This window comes from Hemitrygon akajei, chromosome 7 (assembly GCF_048418815.1).
Source record: "Hemitrygon akajei chromosome 7, sHemAka1.3, whole genome shotgun sequence".
NCBI classification, from domain to species: Eukaryota; Metazoa; Chordata; class Chondrichthyes; order Myliobatiformes; family Dasyatidae; genus Hemitrygon; species Hemitrygon akajei.
The window spans coordinates 165,544,714-165,557,372 of NC_133130.1; the positions used below are offsets into that span (position 1 = coordinate 165,544,714).

Consider the following 12,659-nt stretch of genomic DNA (forward strand, 5'->3'; position numbering starts at 1 on the left):
ACAGGCAGCAGTGGAAATTGACCCGGGTCGCTGGTGCTGTATTAATGTTACACTACTGTGTCTCACCTGCTCTTAATTTCAAAGGTACAGTCACATTTCTACCATTTCACAGAGCCCCAATAAATCATCTCATTGAACCATGTGGGATGAGTCTATGGACAAAAAGTAGAGGCTTTACCCGGGATAATATCTTAGACAAGTTAACGTGTGAGGAGTGTTTGATGGCTCTGGGCCTGTGCTCCCTGGAGGTCAGAAGAATGAGAGGGATCTCTTTGAAACCTACCGAATATTGAAAAGCCTAAATAGAGTGGATGTGGGAAGTTAGATTTTCTATTTGTTATTTTTGTGTGAGGGAGGGGGTTTGGGATTTGGTGTTTGATGTGCTAGCTGCCGTTTTCCATGTGGGTGATCTGTAAGTTTTTTGAGCAAGGGAGGGGGTGGGGGGTTTGGGGGGGCGGGTGGGTTGATGTCTTTGCTCTCAACAATGGTTTTTCTGTATTTCTTCCTGGAGAAGACAAGATTCAGAGTTGTACATGCATACTTTGACAATAAAATGAACCCCTGGATCTTTGAACCACTAGTGGGGAGTTCTAGGACCAGACAGCACAGCCTCAGAATAGAGAAACGACCATTTAGAACAGATAAAAAGAAACATAGAAACATAGAAAATAGGTGCAGGAGTAGGCCATTTGGCCCTTCGAGCCTGCACCGCCATTCAGTATGATCATGGCTGATCATCCAACTCAGAACCCTGTACCTGCTTTCTCTCCATACCCCCTGATCCCTTTAGCCACAAGGGCCATATCTAACTTCCTCTTAAATATAGCCAATGAACCAGCCTCAACTGTTTCCTGTGGCAGAGAATTCCACAGATTCACCACTCTCTGTGTGAAGAAGTTTTTCCTCATCTTGGTCCTAAAAGGCTTCCCCTTTATCCTTAAACTGTGACCCCCTCGTTCTGGACTTCCCCAACATCGGAAACAATCTTCCTGCATCTAGCCTGTCCAATCCCTTTAGAATTTTATATGTTTCAATAAGATCCCCCCTCAATCTTCTAAATTCCAGTGAGTTTCCTTAGCTAGATGGTGGGGAATCTGTGGAATCCGTTGTCACAGACAGCTGTAGAGGCCAAGTCATTGGGAACATTTAAAGTCGAGGGTGATAGATTCTTGACTAGTCAGGGTGTCAAAGGTTACGGGGAGAAGGCAGGAGAATGGGGTTGAGAGGGATAATAAATCAGCCATGATGGAATGGTGGAGCAGACTCAACGGGCTGAATGACCTCATTCTGCTCCTAAGTCTTATGATCTACAAACGTTTGTAATTCCTAATTTAAATAATGTATTAATGAAGTTGAAATGGCTTAGTTCACTGTGTGAAAGTCCCTCCTCCCTGCGTTCAGTGATTCATTGGTCTGGATTTTGCCTTGGTTAATGTATAAACACAAGAGCCTCTGCAGATGATGCAAATCTTCAGTAACTCACTCTAAGAACTGGAGGAACTAATTATATTACGCTTTGTACGGGACAGAGACAGCGTTGGATAAGGCAGAGATGTTAGTTACTGATCAAATGACTCAAAGGGCCGAAGAGATGACAGAATATTTCTTTTATTTTAAACTCCCTAATTATCCTGTGGGGTTTATTTGTGAAGCCAAAGGGCAAATTCATCAAGGAACAGTTGGTATTGATCGTAATCAAAGAGTAAAGTTTACCAAGTGAAACCCTAGAGCAGGATGGAAAACCCGATATGGATTGGATTTCGCCTGGCCTTTCCGTTTACACTCAGAATCAGAATCAGGTTTATTATAGAAACATTGAAAACCTACAACATAATACAGGCCCTTCAGCCCACAAGGTTGTGCTGAACATGTCCCTACCCTAGAAATTACTAGGCTTACCCATAGCCCTCTATTTTTCTAAGCTCTGTGTACCTATCCAAAAGTCTTTTAAAAGACCCTATCGTATCCGCCTCCACCACCATCGCCGGCATCCCATTCCACACACTCACCACTCTCTGAGTAAAAATCTTACCCCTGATATCTCCTCTGTACCTACTCCCCAGCACCTTAAACCTGTGTCCTCTTGTGGCAGCCATTTCAGCCCTGGGAAAAAGCTTCTGACTATCCACACGATCAATGCCTCTCAACATCTTATACACTGATGTATGTCATGAAGATTGTTAACTGAGCAGTAATACATTCAAGTACATAATAATAAAACTATAAATTATAATAAGAAATGTATATAAAAAGTAAATTAAATAAATAGTGCAAAACTGAGCAAAAAAAGCAAAAATAACTGAGGTAGTGTACATTGTCCATTCAGAAATCTGATGGCGGGGGTGGAAGCGGCTCTGGAAACACTGGGTTTGTGCCTCCTGTCTCTCTTCCTTGATATTAGAATTGAGAAGGAAACCAGATGTCCATGAGGTAGGTCCTTCAGAATGGAGTTGAATTTCTTTAGCCGGAGGGTGGTGAATCTGGGAATTCATTGCCACAGGTGGCTGTGAGGGCCAAATCATTGAGTATATTTAAAGTGGAGGTTGATAGGTTAGTCACAGTGTTAAAGGTTTTGGGGGGAAGTAGAATGGGGTTGAGAGGGATAATAAATCAGCCATGATAGAATGATGGAACAGACTCAGTGGGCTGAATGACCTAATTTTGCTCTTATGTCTTATGTTCTATGTCTACAGGTCTGAATTTGATAGCCTGATATGTCACTTAGACCATAAGACCATAAGATATAGGAACAGAATTATTGACTCATTGAGTCTGCTCTGCCATTTCATCATGGCGGATCCAATTTTCCTTTCAGCCCCATTCTCCAGCCTTCTCCCCATATCTCTTCATGCCCTGAGCAATCAAGAATCTATCAACCTCTGCCTTAAACATACATAAAGACTTGACCTCCACAGCTGCCTTTGGCAATGAATTCCACAGATTCACCACTCTCTGGCTAAAGAAATTCCTCCTCATCTCCGTTCTAAAAGGACACCCTTCACTTCTGAGGCTGTGTCCTCTGATCTTAGACTCTCCCACCATAGGAAACATCCTCCCCACATCCACTCTATCAAAGCTTTCACCATTTGATACGTTTCAATGAGGTCACCCCTCATTCTTCTGAATTCTAGGGAATACAGGCTCCAAGCCATCAAACACTCTTCATATGACAAGCCATTCAATCCTGGAATCATTTTTTGTGAACCTTCTTTGAATCCTCTCCAGTTTCAGCACATCCTTTCTAAGATTAGGGGCCCAAACCCGCTCACAATACTCCAAACACGAGGAAATCTGCAGATGCTGGAAATTCAACAACACACACAAAATGCTGGAGGAACACAGCAGGCCAGGCAGCATCTATAAGGAGAAGCACTGTCGACGTTTCGGGCCGAGACCCTTCGTCAGGACTCCAATACTCCAATTGGACAATACTCCAAGTGAGGCCTCACCAGTACTGTATAAAGTTTCAACATTAAATCCTAGCTTTTATCTTCTAGTCCTCTTGAAATGAATGCTAACATCACATTTGCTTCCCTCACCACAGACTCAACCTGCAAATTAACCTTTAGGAAATCCTGTACAAGGACTCCCAAGTCCCTATGAACCTCAGTTTTTTAAAATTTTCTCTCCATTTAAAAAAATAGTCAATCCTTTCATTTCTTCTACCGAAGTGCATAACCGTACACTTTCCAGCACTGTATTGCATCTACCATTTCTTTGCCCATTCTCCTCATCTGTCTGAGTCCTTGTTGCACTTATGTATCTGAGGTGAGATTTTTGAGACAGACAGGGGAAACTGAGGAAAAAGTCATGTAAAGATCAAGCAGAGAGCCTCTGCCCTTACCCAGGCTTGAGGTTCCAATTCAGGTTTATTTGTTACACGTACAGTGAAATATGCCGTTTGTGTTAACAACCACCGCAACCTAAGGATGCGCTGGGGGGCAGCCCACAAGTGTCACCTCACATTCCGCGCCAACGTAGCATGCCCACAATGCTCGGCAGAACAACACAGAACACAACAAGCAACAAAACAACAACAGCAAGACAAACACCATCCCTCCCTCCCTCCTGTGCACATACACAGTCCTCTAACCCATAGACAGGCCATCTTCAGCCTCCAGCCTCCAGTGGATTCACAAACTTCGGGCTTTTGATTTCCCCACTGGACATTCACCAACTTGGGGCTTGACTTCTAGACTTTGATCAACCTACAGGGCTCAATGCTTGGTACTGGCACAGGAGCTGGTAATGACGATGAATGAGGTCCCTGGATATGAATAGTGGGATTTTGGATATTAAGGAAATCAAAGTCTACAGGATTGGTAGAAGACACCATCACTGAGGGGAAATAGTGTCTTGATCTTGCTGTGTGGTGGATCAGGTACAATGAGTCTGAATGGTCTGAATCTGTTTCTATGCACACACCATGAACACGACCTCAGTAATATTTAATAATGTATTTATATCTACTTATTGTAATTTACAGTTTTTATTATTGTGTATTACACTGTACCGCTCCACAAAACAACACATTTCACAACACATACCGGTGGCATCAAACCTGATTCTAACACAGTGTCGCACAGCTGAGGTCAGGTGAAACTCATGAATTGGAGAACTAGGTTAATTGTGCAATAATGAATAAGCCTGGCATTGGCATTGCCACTCAGTTTGGACCCAGGTAGCTGGCACAGGATAAGCAATGGTTTTCTGCAGTGCCTGTGTACTCAGCCTAGTTGATTGTCACCATTAGGACAAAGAATATGGAATGTGTTACCAGGAAACCACTGTACAAACATTCACTAATATATCAGCAAATACCTTGATTAAGTTGCATTAACTAACAATTGTTGCCAGAGTTCCAAATTTCCTGGAGGTACAGGAGCCTAAGATCCCACACCGCCAGGTTCAGGAACAGTTATTACCCATCAACCATCACACTCCTGAGTCAACGTGGATACGCTCACTTACCACAACTCTGAACTGATTCCACAACCTACAGACTCACTCTCAAGGACTACAACTCATGTTCTCAGTATTTTTTAAATACTTTTGTGTTTGCACAGTTTGTCTTATACAAGTTGGCTATTTGTTGGTATTTGTGTGTGTTTTTTCATTGATTCTATTGTGTTTCTTTGTTCTACTGTGAACACCTGCAAGAAAATGAATCTCAAGGATGTATATGGAGATATATATGTACTTTGATAATAAATTTACTTCGAACTTTGATAATTCCAGCTTGTAGAATCTCCATTAGTTGGAGACTAGTTTGTACCTTTGTTAAGAATATCTCTTGAGCTATTCCCTCAGGCTCGAGGGTTTTGAGCTTGCCAATGAGGAGAAGGTAAGATATTCAGATTCCACCTTCTGCTTCAGCCCATCACCCCTACTGGGGCATAAGGCTGCCGACAGCAGTTCACCAGATTTCTACGTCCTGGGCCAACAGAAGGTTGATCAACCCTGTGGTTTCTACTTTCTTCAAGACTTCATAGGTCTCTAGGCAAAGTTCCTTCCTCTCCCAGGGATGAGGTCTTTGGAGCTTTTGTTGCCGTTTCTACAGCTCTGGGTTTTTACAGGATGATGTTGCTGGCCCCATGTCCAACATGCAGCTGGGTTTGGGACTGTCCATGGCAGAGTTAGATTCTGCCTTGGGGGCATAAATGCTCAATAAGGAGGACAGGTGAATTGTTTGAGAAGCAGAGCTTCCTCCTGCCGGTCTCTTGTGCGCTTCTGGCAAAGGAGGGTAAGAGCTATAAGGAGATGTTAGGCAAACCTTGGTTGTTTCCTCTGGAGTGGCAGAGGTTGAGGGGAGACGTGAAAGAGGCTTATAAAATTATGAGAGGCAAAGAACGTGGTAACCTGGTTCAATGACTGTTGTCCAGCGATGAAGTGTTTTGAGAGGATGGTGATGAAATGTATCTACTCCTGCCTGAGAAGCGACATGTATTTGCTCCAATTTGCCTACTGGCACAACAGGTCCACAGCAGATTCTATCACACTGGCTTTTCAAAGGTTCTTTTTATTGTCAAAGTCTGATACAACTCTGATATTTGTCTTCCCCAGATAGGCATGAAATACAGAAAGACCACCAGTGTTGATGAAAGAAAAGACATCAACTTACCCCCTCCCCCATGAAAAGGAAAAGAAACAAAACTCGCAGACCCCAAACCTCCTCCCCCACAGCAAAAAGCAACAGCAGTACCAATCACTTACCCCTTCCCTCACAGAAAAGAACTACAACTGTAACACAAAACCCCCAACTCCCCCTCTGACACATAAACACTAACTGATCACCCCACCCACCAATTGTCCACAAGGAAGATAACACTGAAAAACTGAAGGAAAACAATATGACGTACAGTCCAATAATCACATAAATCTCAGAATTTGGGAAATGTCTTTTCGTCTGCATACGAGGAGAGCAGGCGCACAAACTCAGCTCTTCCATAAAGAGTGGCTGCTGATCAAATGTTGCTGACTTGGGCCAAATGCTCCAATTTGGCTGCTGATTGGCTTTGTTGGGAGCCATCGCTGACCCCCTCCGCGTTTACCCTGGGGCTTCAATCTACCTTGCTGCTTCGAGATCGAGTTGTTCGTGACACTGTGCCTCATCTCTGGTCTTTTCCATGAGCCATCTTGTTTCACTCAACCTTGAAACATCTGGAAAAAAAGATGCATAAATCAGGATACTCCTTATCGGCCACAACTCGACATTTAATACTATAATCCCCTCACAACTAATCAATAAGCTCCAAGATCTTGACCTCAATACCTGCTTGTGCAATTAGATCCTCAAATTCCTTACTTGCAGACCCCAATCAGTTTGGGATTGGCAACAACATCTCCTCCACAATCTGGATCAGCACCGCAAGTCTTTATGTTTACCCCCTGCTCTACTCACTTTACACTTATGACTGTGTGGCTAAGCACAGCTCGATTGGCATATTCGAGTTTGCTGTCGACACCACTGTCATTGGCTGAATCAAAGATGGTGACAAGTCAGCATACAGGAAGGAGATTGAAAATCTGGCTGAGTGATGCCACAACAACAACCTCTCACTCAATGTCAGCAAGACCAAGGAGCTGATTATTGACTTCAGGAGAAGGAAACCAGAGGTCCATGAGTCAGTCCTCATTGGGGGATCAGAGGTGGAGATGGTACGCAACTTCACATTCCTTGGTGTTATTATTTCAGAAGACCTGTCCTGGGTTCAGCACGTAAGTTCCATTATGAAGGAAGTACGGCAATGCCTCTGCTTTCTACTTTGTGGAGATTCGGCATGATTCCTAAAACTTTGGTAAACTTCTATAGATGTGTAGTGGAGAGTAAATTGTCTGGCTGCATCGTAGCGTTGCATAGAAACACCAACGCTGTTGAATGGACAATCCTACAAAATGTAGTGGATATGGCAGAGTCCATCACTGGCAGAGCCCTCCCAACCATTGAGCACATCTACACAGAGCACTGTCACAAGAAAGCAACATCCATCATCAAGTACTTCCACCACCCAGGCCATGCTCTCTTCTCACAGCTGCCATCAGAGGAAGGTACAGGAGCCTCAGGAATCAAATCACCAGGTTCAGGAACAGTTATTATCCCTCACAATCAGGCTCCTGAACCAAAGGGGATAACTTCACCCTCAACTTCACTTGGCCCATTATTGAAATGTCCCCACAACCCATGGACTCCCTTTCAAGGACTCCACATCTCGTGTTCTAGAAATTTATTGTTTATTTATTTATATTGTTTCTATTTTTGTGTTTGTATTTGTACAGTTTGGTGTCTGTTGCACACTGGTTGTCCGCCCATCTTGCTATGTGCGGTCTTTCATTGATCCTATGGTGGCTATCAGATTTATGAAGTATGCCCGCAGGAAATGAGTCTCCGGTTGTACAAGGGGGCAAGGGTTTTAGGTGAGAAGTGGTGAGTGTGAAGATTTTAGGTGAATTTATTTGGAGTAAATATTGGGGAGGAAGAAGCTGAACCACTTGCTACCTGACCTGGGTTTGTTGCTATGTTGGTATTACAGCATTTCCACCTGTCTTTCTGGTTATAAGTCCCTCGAGGGCATGAGAAGCCAATGTTGATAAAAAAAAATGTCAAATGTCAAGAAGTGTTTAGGTTGCCTTTGCTGAGGATGGTCATTGCTAGGGATTTGAAAACACAAATAGTAATAAAGTTCATTGTCAATCAACCATACACGTCTATACAGCTGAACAAAACATCGTTCCTCTGGGGCCAAGGTGCAAAATGTAGTTCATACAGTCACACACAGCACATAGAGTTATGATCCAGCACATAAAATCACAAAATAATATCTGCACAAGCCCCCGAGTGAGCGGCATAATAAAAATCCAGACTTCAATTTACCCAAACAGTTGGAAGTGAACGCGAGCACTCTGTAATGATGAGTAAGTGCCATTGTTTCAGCCAAAGGGAAGCTCTGAAGCCGAACGATGCTGTTACCATATTGCTGTAAGGGGAGCAGGCAACTGTCCTCCAACCATCACCCCATTGTCCTTTGAGCTGGCTGACTTTGTCAGCAGGGATCTGTCCTTGCTAACACCTATTGACCTCATTTTAACTCCTTCCTTGCACACCTGCTCACCTGCCTTGATGTCAAGGGCTTCAACTCCAAGACTCAGCCTTCGGTTTGGAGATCCAGAGCAGCCTTGTCCTGGTATCACCCAGAATGATGAGAGAGCAGGTCAAAGACACAGACTGGTTTATTTGTCACATGTACATTGAAACATACAGCGAGAATCAACGAGCAACACAGTCCAAGGATGTGCTGGGGCCAGCCTGCAAGTGCCACCATGCTTCCAGTGCCAACATAGCATGCCCACAACTCATTAACCCTAACCCAGACATCTTTGGAATGAGAGAGGAATCTGGAGCACCCCAAGGAAACTCAAGATTCAAGTTTATTTGTCATGTGTCATCGAAACATACAGTGTAATGCTTCATGGGTAGGTCATGGGAAGAACATACAAACTCCTTAAATACCTGTTGATTTTTAACAGTTATTAATCGTTACTGACATTTTCTGTTGATTGAATGTCCACTGTTAGCTGATTGATTAAATTTGTATATATGTATACGAATCTGCAGGATTTTCCATTTGGAGTCACTGATAACTTGCAGATTTCTAGCATTTTGTTTAATTAGTTAGCTGTTTGTACTCAAGAGAAAGGACGCCAGCAGTAAAAGAGAACACCTCTTGTCCTCACTTACCACCTTATCAGCCTTTGTGCCCAGCACGTAATTCTCCACAATTCTGCCATCTCCAACAGGATCCCACCACCATGAACATCGTTTCTTCCCCCACACTTTCTGCTTTCCACACGACTGCTCCCTACACGACTCTCTTTTCCATTCGTCCCTCCCCACCAATCTCCCTCCCGGCACTTATACTTGCAAGCAGAGCAAGTGCTACACCTACCCCAGCACCTCCTCCCTCACTACCATTCAAGCCCCCAAACAGTCCTTCCAGGTGAGCCGACACTTCACCTGTGAGTCTGTTGGGGTCATTTACTGTGCTTGGTGCTTCTGGTGTGGCCTCCTGTATATCAGTGAGGCCCGAAATAGATTGGATTACCGCTTGGCCGAGCACCTACCCTCCATCCACAAGAAAAAGCAGGATCTCCAGGTGTCCGCCTATTTTAATTTTTCTTCCCATTCCCATTCCGACATGTCAGTGTGTGGTTTCCTTCTCCTCTCATGATGAGGCCATATTCAGGCTGGAGGAACAATCTTCCAACCTGATGACATGAACATCAATTTCTTGAACTTCCAGTGGTTGTCCCCTGCACCTTCCCCATTCCCCATTCCCATTTCCCTCTTTTACCGTATCTCTTCACCTGCGCAACACCCCCCGCCCCCACTGCTTCTCCTCCTTCCCTTTCTTCCATGGACTTCTGTTCTGTCCTATCAGATCCCCCCTTCTCCAGCCCTTTACCTCTTTCACCAATTGACTTCCCAACTCTGCACTTCCCCTCCCCCCTCCCACTTTCACCTATCACTTCCTACCTTGATTTTCTTCCTCTTCTCCCCCCACCAGTCCTGATGAAGGATCTCGTCCAAACTGTCGACTGTTTACTCCCCTCCATAGATGCTGCCTGTCCTGCTGAGTTCCACCAGCATTTTGTGTGTGTTGCTTGGAGTTAAGAATGACCTACTGGAGATGCACAAGATGATAAGAGGCATAGATCTCCAACCATCAGTCTTCCATCCTTAGACTCACTTTACACCACACGCTGTCGGAGCAGTGCTGCCAGGGTAATCAAGGACACGACCCACCCAGCCAACACACTTTTTGTCCCCCTTCCCTCTGGGAGAAGGTTCAGGAGCATGAAGATTCATACGGCCAGATTTGAGAACAGCTTCTTTCCAACTGTGATAAGACTGCTGAACGGATCCTGACCCGGATCTGGGCCGTACCTTCCAAATATCCGGACCTGACTTGCACTACCTTACTTTCTCTTTTCTATTTTCTAATTATGATTTATAATTTAAATTTTTAAAATATTTACTTGGATTTGTACTTCAGGGGGCGCGAAGCACAGAATCAGATATCGCTGTGATGACTGAACGCTCTAGTATCAATTGTTTGGTGACAATAAAGTAAAGTAGATAGAGTGGACAGTCAGAGATTCCTAAGGTGGAAATGACTAATAAGACGGTGGATAACTTTAAGGTGTTTGGAGGAAGGTGGATGTCAGAGGTAGGTTTTTCACGTGGAGTGGTGGGTGTGTGGAATGCCCTGCAAGGGGTGCTGGTAGGCACAGATACACTAGGGACGTTTAAGAGTCTCTTTGATGGGCACATGGATATCGAGGGCTCTGTGGGAGGGAAGGGTTAAACTGATCTCAGAGTAGATTAAAGGGTTGGAACAACATCATGTAATGTTCTATGTTCCGACAACTCGTAGACTTCTAGCATTTTGTTTGATTATTTAGTTGTCTCTGCTGAAGATGAAGGTGACCATCAGTAAAAGGGAGGAGTTAAAGGACTCTGTGGTAAATCCCTTGGGTCACGTCTAGTTGATAACCGTTGTACCAGCAGTTCCAGCAGCATTTCTCTCAGGAGCATAGAGTGGTGCTGAGATGTTGCATCACTGAACTATGATTTAATCCTTTCCAGACCTGTTCAGTGAGAACGGGAATCCTTCCTTTTCTCCACTGGAGTCAATCGTTTTAGTTGCTTTTGTATTTGGATTACAAGGACCGTGGAGATGGGGTCAGAGGCGCTGGAGCAAATTTAATCTTCAAATGATGGTTGCTTTTTCCCCGTTTGTCCCACTCCCATCTGGGAGGAGGCTATGTAGTATCAACGCAAGAACCGCCAGACTCAAAAACAGTAAAGCAGATCAACTCCTCCACCCATTAACCGTCCTCTCCACACCCCCAAACAGCACCGCTTTATCATTGCCTGTCAGGCATCTTATGTACAGATACTCCTGTGTCTAACGTCATTTTATGGACATCCACAAAATAACTTGCGTACGTAGAATCATTGTATTTATATTTGTTGTGCTTTTTATTATTATGTTCTTTATCTTATTGTGTTTTTGTGTTTGTAGCAGATCTGGAGTAACAATTATTTTGTTCTCCTTTACACTTGTGGTCTGAAAATGACATTAAACAATCTTGAATCTTGAGAAGCAGTTGGTCCATTTCTGGGTTTTGGAAATGCTTTTCCCACTAGATACCAGCGTGCAGTTCAGGATAATTTCTTCCTCAGTGCCAGTGACAAACTTTATAATGCAGGAAACATTCATTCAAACTGCCAGGCAGCCAATAGGAGCAGGCGCTTCGTCTCATCACTATGGTCACAGCAGTTCCCATTCAAAGCCAGGGCGGTTACTGAGCCTGCTGGGAGTCTCGGCTTGCCTTACCAACCATGTCTGAGACGCATTTTTAATGCCTTCTTGAGTTACTGTTTTGAAACATTACAGATTCAAATTTCAGCAATGTCTTTGGAATGCGCAATGGAACATGGCAGTGTTCACCGAGTTTCCTTTTGTGACAAGTTCTCCAATGTTCTGGATTCATTTTACCTCACTACATTTGGTAAGGAACAAATAACATTAGTAAATGTCTTACACCTTCTGAGGAGCAGGGTATCAGTCTGGCTTTAACATAATGTCCATAGACAGACATCACCTATGACTTGAGAACTACGTTTTTAGACATCTGGTTTTAGTTTTGAATCCATAGCACATAAAAGCATTTACAGTGAAGTTGGCTGCTGTATTGTAAAATTAGAAATAATTATCTTTTCTGGAATACTAGTTTCTTTATCATCAAAAATAGAAAGCCAAATTATTTAGTAATTTCACTTTGTTACTTTTTCTGTTTTAGTTCTACTTGTTAACAGTGAGAAATCAGACTACGTTACGGTGTACATTCATCTGTGAATGTAACCTGTGTATCCGTGACATAAATTTCAGAATTAGAATCAGAATTGTATCATTGATGCACTGTATGCAAGGAAATTTCTTGTTTAGTGGCTGGAATAGTGAAATACATTAAAAAACTATAAAGTACGATAAGATATATACTACATATCTATTAAGGAGTGCAAATAATACTTTTATGTATACTCTATATAATTAAATTAATTAAGTAGTGGAAAAAGAGAGAAATATGGTGAGGTA

General features: G+C 43.4%; 1 protein-coding gene across 5 annotated transcripts in view; it reads left to right on the top strand.

Annotated features, from left to right (window-relative positions):
• The window catches only part of rgs3a (regulator of G protein signaling 3a), a 265,827-nt gene that overhangs the window by 10,624 nt on the left and 242,544 nt on the right, over positions 1-12,659 (top strand). The window contains exon 1 of one of the 5 annotated variants that reach the window (XM_073052460.1): positions 11,958-12,072. The exons of the other annotated variants lie outside the window; for them this stretch is intronic. Within the exon in view, the coding sequence (XP_072908561.1) occupies positions 11,973-12,072 (100 nt within the window). The 5' untranslated portion in view covers positions 11,958-11,972. Of the gene's footprint in view, positions 1-11,957; positions 12,073-12,659 lie in introns of those variants that run through there. 5 annotated transcript variants of the gene reach the window in all.